At 40.6% G+C, this 14,139-nt stretch overlaps 1 protein-coding gene across 1 annotated transcript in view; it reads left to right on the forward strand.

Annotated features, from left to right (window-relative positions):
• PKHD1 (PKHD1 ciliary IPT domain containing fibrocystin/polyductin) overlaps nt 1-14,139 on the forward strand; it is a 256,328-nt gene that overhangs the window by 127,204 nt on the left and 114,985 nt on the right. The window contains exons 43-47 of the mRNA XM_018088733.3: nt 1,297-1,409; nt 2,909-3,008; nt 4,162-4,296; nt 7,391-7,526; nt 8,730-8,976. Coding sequence (XP_017944222.3) covers nt 1,297-1,409; nt 2,909-3,008; nt 4,162-4,296; nt 7,391-7,526; nt 8,730-8,976 — 731 coding nt within the window. The remainder of the gene's footprint in view (nt 1-1,296; nt 1,410-2,908; nt 3,009-4,161; nt 4,297-7,390; nt 7,527-8,729; nt 8,977-14,139) is intronic.

The following is a 14,139-nucleotide window of genomic DNA, read 5'->3' on the forward strand; positions in this document are numbered from 1 at the left end:
TTGTACCTGGGGATAGAGAAAGCAGAGCTTTGGGTCTCGGTACTTTGTTCCTTGACAGATGTCAGGGATCAGGACTGCAGGGAACACACTTGGATGGGTCAGAAGAAAGTAATTGGTATAGGGAGGGTTTCACCTCAAGGTCGTCAGGCTCAGCTTTGATTTGGACCATCAGGGACTAAAAAGTCATTAGTGTTTTAACAGTGTCCAGTGACCTATGAATGGTAGTGGTGGGTGTCAGTCCTGATCTTAGAGAACAAGCTCCTCTTACAGCTGCAAGAAAGGTTATCTTAGTGAGCAAGACAGCTCCAGAGAGCAATTAATCTTGTCTGAGGATAGGAGAGTTGCCTTCTGGACATGTCTGTGCCTTATTTTTTTCTGAGAAAGGGAGCCTAAGTTTACCAGGGTGGACTTCAGCATCAAATTTTTACACATGCAAGGCGGGTGAGAGGGATTCTGCACAGGTGCCCACATGAAAACATTGTTATATGGACACTATCCATAACCAGCTGGGTTTGGCTGATCTCCAAACTAAACAGGTAACAGCAGGTTTTTTTGCCCTAGAGTAGAAAAGCTCTGAACCCACTAAATATAACCCACACAACCCACTTGCTACACAATCTGTAAGTACCAAACTCCTAATTTTAAGGCCAGTTGGACCTTATGTTCACTCATTTTTACCCCTTACAATAGTATAAAAATGTAACTCTTTAGTTTCTTAATTAAGAGATATTAAATAACAACTTACAGCACATCTTCCCATGGTAATTCACTTACCCTGTTAAAAATAATTCAAACCACATAATTTACCACAAGTGTAACCAAATTTAATTGTTCAGCCACTGACATATCCTGATGTTCTCTGCTTTCTCTTGACTTTTAGTAGCATCCCTTTTTCAATGCAAATATTTCCTTATCCTGTGTTTGCTTTGTGAGACAGGAGAAAGATTCAGATCGAGAAGGAAATCAATAAACTGAATAGTTTGTGATTTACCTTTCCTTCACGACATTTCCATCTTTTATAGAAAGGAATTTTTAAGCGTAAGTTTTCCACCCATTTTATTCTTACCTACTTCTTCAAGAATTGTGACAACACTTTTTTTCTGTCATTTGTCTCTGTTGCTTGGCCAACCCTTGTTGTCTGGCTTAAATCAGCTTTTTTAAGACTTTTACCAGCCATGCTTACCAGAATTTGAATGGACTTCAGCTGAGATTTTAATTTGGGGTTTTTTAGGCTGATTTTTTTTCCCCAGAAATCTGTGGTAATATATTTTCAGAGTTACATATTCTTCTCTACAGGTTAACACAGTGTGTGGTGCTGGGTATGGCTATTTCTTTCATCTGTCCCCTGAGGGACCATCCGAAGTACCTCTCCTGTCCTTCAGTGAGAACAGAGCTCACTCCTGCACGAGGTACTTGGGGATTTTTGATTAAAGAGGTTTTCCTTCAGTGAATGGTTGTGACAACTAAAATTGCAGTGGTGGGCAGAAAATGCCTTGCCTCTCTTTTCGGAACTTTCCCCCCCCAGTTTTGCTCCCTTTCAGGTCCTCTTCCCTTGTAAGCAGAGCTATCTGCAGCAGGGCAGGATCACTGTCAGGGATGTGCTTGGGGCTGTTTTTCTGGTTTCCTTTTAGTTTAAATACAGTCATAGAATCATAGAATGATTTGGGTTGGAAGTGCTTAAAGAGCATCTGGTTCCAACTCTCTGCCATAGGCAGGGACACCTTCCATTAGACCAGGTTGCTCTGAGCCCCATCCAAGGTGGCCTCAGACACTTCCAGGGACTGGACAGCCACTTCTTTACTTTGCTTCCTGGTCCTTTCTTCATCATTCACAAGCCCTGTTTGTTAACTTGCAGGAATTCCCTGTGCTGTTAACAAGTTCCTCTACTTTACCCCCTTGTTTAACTAGTCCCAAGGTAATTTAAGGTGCCACATTTCCTCATCAACAGCAAAGCACTGAAGCATTAGATGATGTGTTGAATTGAAAGCTCACTTCCTATGTCTACCAGGAATTTTGAGAAGAGAGTGGCTGCAGGAGAACAGATACACAATTTCTTTCTTACACACTTAGATTTAGATTAGATATCAGGAAGAATTTCTTCCCTGTGAGGGTGGGGAGGCCCTGGCACAGGTTGCCCAGAGAAGCTGTGGCTGCCCCATCCCTGGAAGTGTTCCAGGCCAGGTTGGATGGGGCTCGGAGCAACCTGGTCTAGTGGAAGGTGTCCCTGCCCATGGCAGGGGGTTGGCACCAGGTGATTTTTAAGGTCCCTTCCAACCCAAACCATACTGTGATTCCATGATTCTATGATATTTCATGTGACAACTGTTCCTGTAGTATGCAGGAATGACTATTCAAAAGAGCTTTTGCCTGTACTTCCCTAAAACAGAAACTATATTAAAAAATATTATACTGAAAATCAGTGGATGGAGTGACCTGAATTTTGAGGAAATCTGGATATTAATCTGGATTTAAAATCTCTGAGAAAGTCAAACCAAGGGCAGGATTCAGGAACATGTACATTTGGGCTGTACTCCAAGTTGACTGAATACAAGATAAGGAAAAGCCTTATCTCTCCAAACTCATATCAGGCTTATCTGAAGGTGATGCTGAAAACTCATAAGCAAGGTGGGGATGTCATCTTTCAGTGGCACTGAACACTTGTTAGCCCTGCTGTGGCTAATTCTGAAAATGCATGAAAAGAAATTTTAAATATGCTCACTGGCATGGTTAGATGCCTAAAATAAGTAGTGTCATCCACCGATCTCTGATTTGGGGTTAAATGATAAAGTCTCATGAGACAACTGTTACAGATTTAAGATTTTAGATATCTAAATGATGAATAGAAAAATCTGCTCACCAATACATGCACTGTAAAGAATCAGTCTCCATTGCTTTCTTTCCTAAACAGGTATGGATTGCTGGTGTACCCAGAATATCTGCCACACAGCTTAAACAGACCTGTTCAGTTCAACAACTTCACAGCTTGGAGCTGCCAAGGGGGAGCACAGGTATGTTTGACCTGACTGTCCTCTGGGATGCTCAGGATGTTTCCAGGTATCTCACCTCTACACTGACTTCATCTTTGAGGCTGCAAACAAGTCACAGTCACAGTAAAGCTCTTGCACCTGTATGTTCAAGTTTCTCATCTGGAGGCTCCTATTTTAATGAAAAAGCCAGAAACACGATTTGTGTGAATTCTTTTTACAGCTTCAGTGCAGAATCAGTGCTCCTTTCACCAGCAGCTGGTGTTCTCTCTAACCATCTAACATCTGTCTACCACTATAACCATGGAACCATAGAATGGTTTGGGTTGGAAGGGCCCTTAAAGGCCATCTAGTTCCAACCACCCTGCCTTGGGCAGGGACACCTTTCACTAGATGATGTTGCCAAAAAAACCATTCTGAGTGGATCTGAGCTATTATTGAAGACTGCAGTTGGTAAAAAATCTGATACCTTCATAGGGTTGATGGTTTCCAGGGGATTTTTTTCATTCTTATTAAAAATTTGCGTTTTTCATTTATTTGAATATGTCTAAATTCATTCTCCAGCTATTACAGTTCATTATTAATTAATCTGATTACAAAACCCCCACATCACTCATTATTATCTGATGTTTTCCTCCCACACATACAATTTAGATCTCGTGGTCCTCTTAACCCCCTGTCTGATGACCTGAACAGTTTGTATGTGTTTCTCTGTAAGTCATGTTTTTTCACTTCACCCATCCTATCACTCTGAAGGTGTGCTGTTTTTCAGTGTGATTTTTTTTTAATTAATGTATCTTCTTTCTGGAAAAGCTTGTTAGTATAAAAAAAAAACCCAGAACTAAAAGGTTGTTTTGCAGGAGTTTTTTATTTGTTTACTTTCTCTGCCTAACTTGTAATTTCTTTGTATGTGACTGACTGAGAATACATGAATAATTAAGTTTATTCTTCATCTTTCCATGGGCTCCCTCCAGAAACAGTTTTCTTTCTTTTAGGTGCCCCATCTCTGGAAATGTTCAAGGCCAGGTTGGATGGGGATTGGAGCAACCTGAGACAGTAGAAGGTGTCCCTGCCCATGGCAGGGGGTTGGAACCAGAGGATTTTTCATGTCCTTTCCAACATAAACCGTTCTATGATTTGATGATGATGATTATTCCTTTGTTTTCCTTTTATATAGATTTTCAGTAGCAGGAATCTTGAACTCCAACATTTCTGGATTTCTTCTTGCAAAGACTTTGGCATTGACATTGTGGAGAGCCTGGGAAACACCTCTGTGTCTGACAGTGTTTTAATTGGACACACTGGGCAAAAGGTGAGCTCTGCAGGAATGATTTTGATGTTCCCTTCAAATGGGAATCTGGAGAAATAAGAAAAGGCTGCAGAACAGCCCATGCTCCATGGCAGCCTTGGTAAATCTTGGGTTTTAAATAGATTGTACGTAAATATAATAGATGTAAATAAATGTATGTAAATAGAATAGACTGTGGTGTTGGTGTCTTCTCCTAAGTAACAAGAGACAGAACAAGTGGAAATGGCCTCACATTGTGCCAGGGAAGGTTTAAATTGGATATTAGGGAAAATTTTTTCACTGAAAAGGTTATCAAACATTGGAACAGGCTGCTCAGGGTAGTGGTGGAGTCCCCATCCCTGGAGGAATTTAAAAGATGTGCAGATGTGGCACTTGGGGACATGGGTTAGTGGTGGCCTTGGCAGTGCTGGGGGAATGGTTGGACTTTAAGACCTTGGAGGGTTTTTCCAACCTCAACAATTCAATGACTGTATGATTTTTTTCCCTGAACATCTTTTTGTTTCATTATGGACGTTTTGAAGATTTTTTTAAAACAAATTTGAAACAAGGACTCTGATTTTTCTATTTTAATTTAGAACTATTTAAAAATTCACATTGTAATGTATGATTCTGTTATTCTTTATAAAACAACATTCAAAAGTAAAAACAAAATCACAAAACCAAGAAGCTGAAGGATATTAGTAAGACAAGAGCTAATTTTCCCCCTATTTATATTTTTTTCCAAGATTGGCACGCTCTCAGAAAAACCCTGGAACTTCACAGAACATGAATTTTTGAGAAAAATCACAATTTTTGTTTAATCAAAGGTTTTTAACAGAAATTCCTATATATTCCCATATATTCCTGTATTCTTTTTGCTGGAATAAACAGACAGCATTTAACCACACACAACGGGGTTTAGTTTAGTGATTTGAGAATTATGAGGGGGAACACCAGATTTGGTTTCTATCTCGATCAACACTTTGGTTTCCTCTGCTGTCTTGTAGCATCATTGGTCCACCTGGAACACAGAGTGTTACTTTTTTTTGCTTGAGAGTGAAAAACGTAATTTTATTTATGCAGTAAATATGATCTTCTTCCATTATTTCTTTAGGCAGCTGGACGAAGTCCTTTGGGTGCTACCAGGTTGTTAACAGATTAATAACATGGATAACAATGGAATTTTAGTTACAGCTGGCCACAGCTGCTTGTTCATGATTTTGAAGTCTTTTTATTTTTCCTTGCTCAGTTCTCTATTGCTGTTTATTAAATTAATTTTCCTTTTGACTGGCAGAAAAAGGGCTTTAAATGAGTTTTCTTCAGAAGCTCACAGAAGGAAACCTCTATAGCAGGTCTGTTGTAGATATGTAGTTCAGATAAAATCCTGGCTTCACCTGTCCAACCTTGCAGTGTCCCAATGCATTTGTCTCAGGCACCAAAGGGTGGGTGTCTTTGTTTTTTGCTTTGCAGGATCTATGGAAGGACTCCAGTGTTGTACTTGTTAAGAGATTTAGAGGCGCTCAGCTGTGCCTTGTTTCTCGAAGTACCCCAGGGGGGTGATTATCTTTGATTATCTCATGATAAGAGCCTCCTTGTCATAATTTACATCTTAATGTATGTAATTCTCCCTTTAATAATGATGTCTCTTTAATATCAATTAAAACTTTATGACATTAATTTAATGGGAACCTTGGATATTCCTCTCTGCTACAGCCCTTCCACTTTTTGACAGCAGGGCTTCAAAACAAGATTGTTTTCTGGAGACATCAGGGCATTTAAAAATTGAGGCTTTGACCAATTAAAACATTAGTGGCAGGGCTAAATCCAGGACCAAGGGAAAGATTTTTGCTGACTTCCTAGACATCCAGCAAGCCTCTTCCATGCTTTCATAAAGCAACTCATTGTCTTTGTGGAGCCATTTCAGGAGAAGCATTTCTTCATGGGAAAAGCAGAAGTTCTGAGACAGGTGACACACATGAGAGAGGAATTATTGTCTCACACCACTCTATTTGCTATTTATCTAAATAAAACGAATTAATAAAAAATATAGAAAGGTAGGTGTGATGGAAGAACCAGAATTGTGAATAAAAAAACAAATAAGAGATTTTCTAAGCGATTTGTTACCAGAAGTCAGGGGTTTCTGCTTAGCAGTGGTTTGGAAAAAGATGGTCCAAGGACCAGAACCATCACTCCAGATGTTTTAGGCTCAGAATAAAAAAATCTGATGGAGCTACTGTGTCTTAAAGAAACTAAATGAAGTAATAATCTATTTATAAAAGTCCGTTTCATTCTACATTTTCAGTTGAAGAGGATGTTTCCACATAGGGTGGATTTTTTGACTGATTCTCTTATACAGCTTTTGAGAGTTATTCTACAAGTCTTTTACTACAAACACCCAAAAATCTAGTTTGTCCATTACGTTTCTCACCACTTGTGGGTTTTGCTCTTCCTTTCCAGTTCTTGTAGCTCTGATGGATCCTGAAGTCAACTAGAGTTTTGCTGAGAGCCTGGTTTAAGTGCTTCCTCCATCCCAAAGCACAAAAAAGGCTTTTGAATCTCAGCTCTCAGATTTTTCTTAGAATAGAAATTAGATATAATTAGTTTTGTAAAGTAGGGAAAATTCCTAATTGCTGGACAAGAAAGGGTAAAGTAAAAGAGGCTGTAAAAATCTGCTCTCTGTGCCTTTTAGGTGGATTCTTTCTTCCCAGGGAATGTGCAATTTCCATTCTCTTCAAATGTCCGACTTTATCTACTATGCAACAACCCAGACAAAGGGCAACGATCCGACTTGAAAGTGATGTTATCACACGTTGTAAATGGTGATTTAAACAGGTGTTAATTATCAGAATTTGCAAAACAACAGCTTATGTCTGTCCTTCAAACCCCTCGTGGCAATCACATTCTTGCATCCCAGCTACTGTGTCCTGAATGCCCCATCCCTGGAAGTGTTCAAGGCCAGGTTGGAGGAGGCTTGGAGCAGATCCACTGGAAGGTGTCCCTGCCCGTGGCAGGGGGTTGGAATCAGATAATATTTACGGTCTCTTCCGACTCAAAGAATTCTAATATTCTGTGATTCACACGGTGATGTTTCCCAGCTCTCTTCATTCCCTCGTTTCAGGAGAGAACCTGTATGTCAGCAGGACTAAAAACTCCCAAAAGATACCAACTCCTCATCTCCAACACAGCTTTCAGGAACTTTGACGTGAACATCTGCACAGCAATTGAGACTTGCTCTGGCTGCTACCAAGGGCAGGGTGAGTCTGGTTTACATTTATTTAGCAGGATTTCCACAGTCCCTGGATTCCTCCCATTACAGATTCACATGTTTGGAAGTTCAGACAACCATTGATAACTTCTCTACTCTCCACGGGTCGAGGTTTCAGGTTTTCTCCAATTTCCCTTCACTTAGTTGAAGCCACATATTACATATATTTTAAGACAAATGTAGCTTTACTTCTGCCCTGATTTAATTTTCTCAGTGAAAAGTGTTTTTAGAAACTGCCTTGTTTCTGCATCTTCATTTTGGGAGGTAAAATTTCAAGAGTGATGATTTCTTTAATAGCTATGACCAAACTCACAGAATTTCACCAAGATCCTACCTCAGGCCAGCTTAAACCTTAGGTGAATTTGCCTGAGATAATGTGTAAACTAGGCATCCTTTTGAGCTTTGAAGAGGTACTCAAAGGCCCTTTGAAGAATATTCCAACTGCAATTACCTCTTAAATATATTTATATATAAATGAACACTGCCCTATAATAACATAGCAGAGAAAAAGTCTTCAGGAGGTGAGATCAAAGGACAGGAGGAATAGTAAAATCTGGCTTAGAGAGGTTACAACTGAGAATAGAACGGTTAGATAGTAACCCATGTGGTGTATGAACACTCATGCCTAAGCTGACTTGTTATGGTCCATGGGGCAATTATATTCTGACATTTCTGCAAATATTAGTGTGTTAAAAAACTTCCTGTGCTTTAGCCCACATAAATATTCATCCTTTTTGCAGCTACCTGTGTTTCAGTAGTGAAAGAATCCTCCAGACTCACTTTTCAGCCAAGGCTCTATTCTATCCAGTGTTGTGCATATGCACAGGAGTCAAGTATATTTACACACCCATAAAGAGTCTTCCTCTCTAAAAAATTTGCCTTCAGGAAAAGGCAGAAGTGATCTATCAAAATCACTATTTTGTGGTCTGTAACTTTTGGCAGTGGGGCAAGTCTGTAAGCACAAGTCACAGGGAGGGCACTGGGCAGGTTGGGCCTGGCCATGGCACAGCAATAGCCATTCTTGCAACCATCTCTATTTATTTTTCTGAATCTCCTCATCTCGTTGACTCATCAGACATTTTTCCAAAGTGAAGGTGGAATGAAGTTTGTCTCTTTTCCTCCAGACATGTCTTCAGGCCCATTACGTGAAGTGACCATTCTCTTTTCCCGAAATGCTGCTTGTTGCCCACAGGTGGGTTTACAGTGAGAGCTGAACGTCTGACCTTTATCAACTCACCTTTCCAAGTGTCCTTCCCCTTCCCTCACTCTGCCATCCTTGAGGATCTCGACGGCTCCATCACAGGACAGGAAGGAAGTCACCTCCTGCCTTCCACAGATATCCTTGGGGCATCTTGCACAGCCAGTGCCAACTTCAGTCAAGCTTCTGGTGGCAGTGTTTGTGGCAGTGACGTTGTTTTCCACCGTATGGCCCTTCATTTGTAAGTAATTATTCCAATTCCAAAAAGTTGGCATGAGTGTTGCTTGCTGTGTTTGATACTGAGATTTCTTCAGGGTCTGAACTTAGTCCCAGGACTCCTCCCTCTCTGCTAGGTCCTAAACTGGGCCTAAAACCTGAGCAGTGGCATCCATTGGTCCGTGCTTTTTGTCCATGTGGTCTCTGTCACTGTTTTTGTTCTGTCTTCTTGTTCTCATCTGGATATTCTCAGGCATGGTTTGAGAGATAGCAGAAGAACTATTCCCAACTGGTCATTTGGATGTAGGCACTGTGTTTTTGAGAGGGAACTTGTGTGAAATTGCATGGAATAGTTTCCAGGAAAGAATCTTTGGTTTATTTTATTTGCTAAGTTATATATGATCTGCCCAAGTTTGATTATTTTCTGATGTTCTCAGTAAGCTGCTTATCTTACTTACCTTGGTGTCCTATTTATAGTTCCTGTCCAGAGGCAATCCTGGCAGTGCTAAGTGGGCCTTTAAGAGGAGGCTGTTGTGTATTGCTATTTTGTCACTCTTCAAGCTACCAGGAGGATAGAAACTGGCCTTTGTCAAAATAAGAATTCAGGTCGAGCTGGGGATTGATGCTCAAAGTGAGATCAATAGCAAAGCCTCAGACAGTCAGAGATTCAGTGGACAAACAGAAAATTTACCACGATTTTCTGAGTGGTGACCTATAAAATGTGAATGATACCTCTCAGCTGATAGTGAGATAGAGTCTTAAAAAAAATAAAGTTTTAATTAGACTTTAAGTCTAATTAAGTATTACCTTTTATGCTTACTCTGAGAGATTTCTTCAAATACTCCCAAAGAATGAGAGGTCACAGAATCATAGAATGGTTTGGGTTGGAACAGACCTTAAAGATCATCTAATTCCAATCCCCTTCAAGTCTTAACCAGAAAGTCTTTGCCATCTGATTTCACTGCTATGTGAGTTTTAAAATCTATCAGATTCATGTATTATATTTTCTAGTAAAAATGGATTAATCATTTTACGGTTTCACAGATGCAGCTCTCATGCAATAAACAACTAGAGTTATGGTTTCCCACCAACATGATGGGATCAGTGGTACAAGGGAGACTTGAAACTCAAGAATAAACTTTTGTTATTGTGAGTGGCAGAACTATTTTGACAACTTGATAGTTGCTTTTCCAGATTTGAGATGCCAGTTTTCACTTGATTTCAAGAGGCTGGGATAGATACTATCAGAGTTTGTAAATGGAAACCATCGAATCACAGAATGATTTGGGTTGGAAGGGACTTTAAAAATCATCTATTTCCAATCCCCCTGCCATGGGCAGGGACACCTTCCACTAGACCAGACTGCTCAGTGCTCCATTTAACGTGGCCTTGAACACCTCCAGGGAAGTGATGAATGAGAACCCATTTGTTTGTTGTCTTAATCATGATAGAGGAACACAACGAATAAATGAACAAATTACTTTTTGGGTGAAAGGGACTGCAGTAAATCTGTGACATAGCTCTCAGAGCTTACTCAGCAGTGAAAAATTATTGGAAAGATTTGTAAAGTGAGCCAGAGACTTAATATAAGTGAATTCAAATCAGATTGAAGACATATGAAGTTAGATATTGGCCTGAAGAACATGCGTGGTCACCACATAGACACTGGTAATGTGTCCCATCACAGCTGATGGAAACCTGGATCCTTGATTTGTTTGCCCATGGAGAGATGTCCAGTGCCATTTAAAATGTCCTGTGCTATCTCCCATTGCTTGTCACTCCATGGCAGAAGGACAAGGACCTCCTGGAGATGCTGTGTCAGATCTGACATCTCACACCAAAGTATTTGATTGCTTGGGAAATTTGGAGCAGTCCATTGTCTCCCCAAGCTGGACTTGCTCCTACCTTGGAGCAGCTGGCAGCTACCAAGGGAGGACACTTGCAAATTCCTGACGTAAGAAAAAAGGTGAAAAAGACTTTCAGTGATCCAAACACCACTCCTCCTTTCCTCCCCATGCTCATCTTCCCTTCCCAGTTCCCCGCTCAGCTTTTCACTTCCTTTTCGAAGTACAAGTCTGAACCATTATCCATTTTTTTTTTGCTGTTTCTGGTTCATAGCATACAAGCAGGAATGCTGAAGTGCTCTGTCAGAGGGCTGTTAATTATTCATGTCTGCCTCATAATTCATGTTTTAGAAGAAGGAGGAAAAAAACCTCTTCCCAGATAGGGAAAAAAATAAAATCACTTGTTCCATTGAAGGAGAAAACTGTAAGGCTTTCAGCTACCTGCAGGCTTTGCATGTGATTACTCTTTCTTATAATGAAAACAAAACTCTGCAACAAATTAAGAGCTGGGAGTCATTCTGATTTAACAAAAAGGATACTGGGTACAAGGCAAAATAAAACTGTACTAGATGTTTTTCTGGACTAGTTAGCCATGAGGTCTTAGGGAAATCAATTCCCTTTCAAGTCTGTGTTTACCCTGATGAAATGGACTACCAGTCTTTGGGTCGATGCTGAGTGGCAGATGGAGCTTCTCACAACACTGCCTGTAGAATGATTTGAGTCCTTTTGGATACTGCAACCATGTAAAAATTTATGATAGTTCCTGTATTCAATGCACCTTGTTTCTCTGGCATCTAAATGTGGGTAAGGAGTGAGTACAAGTAGGAGTTCATCTGCACCATTGCTGTTAATTCTGGAAGAGTTAACCTGATCTAAACTTTGTCTTCCTAGTAAATTGCATAAGAGTTTCCCTGGAAGTGTTCAAGGCCAGATTGGATGGGGCTCTGAGCAACCTGGTCTACTGGAAGGTGACCCTGCCCATAGCAGGGAGGTGGAACGAGGTGAACTTTCAGGTCCCTTCCAGCCTAAACCATTCTATGATTAATCATACTGATGACTTATCAATCAAGGTTTTATTTGAAGCAAGTATCCTTTATTTCCCTTCTTTATTATTCATCTGCATAAGCTGGGAGTCGACTTACATCAAAGATATTTGGCAGTGTGAGTAGCAGAAGCCAGCTGTTAGTCTGTCCTCCTGAGGACTCTGTGCTTAACAGAATAACCCAAGAGACCATGAGCATCCTCTCTGTGCTGCTTCCAGATCCTCTCTCCTGAGTAGCTCCCAGCAGCCAAATCACTATCATATTAAGTTGAAAGACTGTCAGCAGGCAGCTAAATAAGCGTGGTGAGTCAGGGGGACTGCTCAGTGCTCCAAAATGGACCTGGTAAAGGACCAGAATGGGAATAAAATGAGCTGGGGGGAATGAAGAGTGAAAGTCAATTAATAAAATATCCACAGCACGACCAGAGGATGTGGGGGTGGGAGAAGAAGGAGAATCAGTGAATTTTATCCAGATGTATTTGAAGAGTGTTTGCTATAAAAAGGGAATATTTTAGGATTAATACAGCAAAACATGACTAGGAGCAATTGGCAGAGGTTGAGCAGAGAGAATAAAGACAGGTGGGTGACAGGAAAAAATTCCTAACAGTACAGTTTCTTGGATTCATCTCATCTCAGTAAAAGGATAAAAGTACTGTTGCTTGGCTTTCTTTATTTTCTGATAAGAAAATAATTAAAAACCACTCTGGAAGAAATCCCTGTGTTGTGCTCTGTAGTCCCTGGAATATGTGACCTGTAAGATCTGCACTTCACTGGTTGTACTTACCACTCATCATAAGCTCTGTGGTCAGTAAAAGTGGAGTGCTACCAAACCAGGGGTGAAAAACAGATTACAAGCCCCAGAGCCCAAGACTTAAGGACTGAACCCATGATCATCTGGCCAAAGCAAAGACACAAGAGCATCCTCATTTTGGTAGGAAGTTACTCTGTAAAAGGAAAACGTCCCAGGCAAAAGCAGTAAAACAGTCTCATCTCCTGTGCTCTCTCCCTTGGTCCAGAGTGGTGCAATTCTCTGTGCTGCTCAATAAAAAGCATGAGAAGCTTGAGATAGTGTGTTTTTTCTTCCTCTGAGTTTCAGGGATGGACTCCAGCTCCAAAAATCCTAAAGGCTGAAGAAAGCAATGGGTTTTGAGAGGGTAGTCCTGGCATGACAACCTCTATTGCAGCAACCTCAGATCACTCCCTGACCCTGAGGGCAATGGGCCAAGCTTGGCCATGGCCATGTTATTAACTTTCTCAGCCTCCAAGACATAATGAATGTTGTATCAGGACTAACTTTTAGGAAAGATCCCTTGCCTGGGAGCTGTCTGGGATAGGGCTGGTTGGTGCAAGTTAAAAGCTTGTCTGAGACCACTTTAATTATCTGAGTTTACAGTGTGGGCAATTAACTCTCTACCTTTGTGCTCTTTAATTTACCGGAATGTACATAGTTTATTAACACTTTTTTCCCCCGGAACATATGTTTGGGGGGAATAAAAGGGTTTGTTCGAGAAAAACACTAGAAGTCTATATTTAAATTTAAGAAAATTACTGTTTTGAACCTTTTGTCACTCTCTGTCCTGAACTGCTTCACCCATCAACTTCCAGGGAAATGTGGGTCCATCTCCAAGCTTGCACTGCTGTAACAAAACCCTTCTTCACAAAGTCCAGTTGAAAGTTAAACTAACGTGTCACGTAAGCACCCTTTAAAGAGGGTTTTTATGTCTTTTAAAAACGTAATTGGAGCTTATAAAAGTCTTTATAAATTTATATGTGGGAAAGTTATTGAGTAGTCTGAAGCACAGCTTATGTTATGGCACAGCACAGCATGGCTGCAGGCAAGATACGGCTGCTCCAAATGCCACCGCCACCCATATTATCATGAAACTATGAATCTCTATTAATATTAAAACAAATTTTCATTAAAAAAATTGTCATAACATGATTAAGTGACTTTCAAAGTTTCTTCACATTATGCATAATTTTCACAAGAGGAGAGCATTAGAATAATCTGCAGCCAGGCAGCACCTTGCGGCAAAGGGGACTCCAAACACTTGGCACACTAGTTTTCCTCTTGGTCCCTTTTCATTTGCTTTCCATTTCTCACCGTGGAAACCTGGGACTTGCTCAGTACCAGTCTTGCAGTTCAAGCCTTTTATTGCTTTCCTCTTCTCTGGTCTGCTGTGGAGGAAAAGATTGGCTTTCTTCTTTACAGCCTGAATTCTTAAATCTGGTCTAACAGCCTCTCCTGTCGTGTGTGCTTTGAGTTGATGCAAACCAGCCACTGCTTTGGTGAGGAAGAAAT

Source organism: Manacus vitellinus, unplaced genomic scaffold (assembly GCF_001715985.3).
Source record: "Manacus vitellinus isolate BGI_N305 unplaced genomic scaffold, ASM171598v3 scaffold_11_pilon, whole genome shotgun sequence".
In the NCBI taxonomy this organism is placed as follows: domain Eukaryota; kingdom Metazoa; phylum Chordata; class Aves; order Passeriformes; family Pipridae; genus Manacus; species Manacus vitellinus.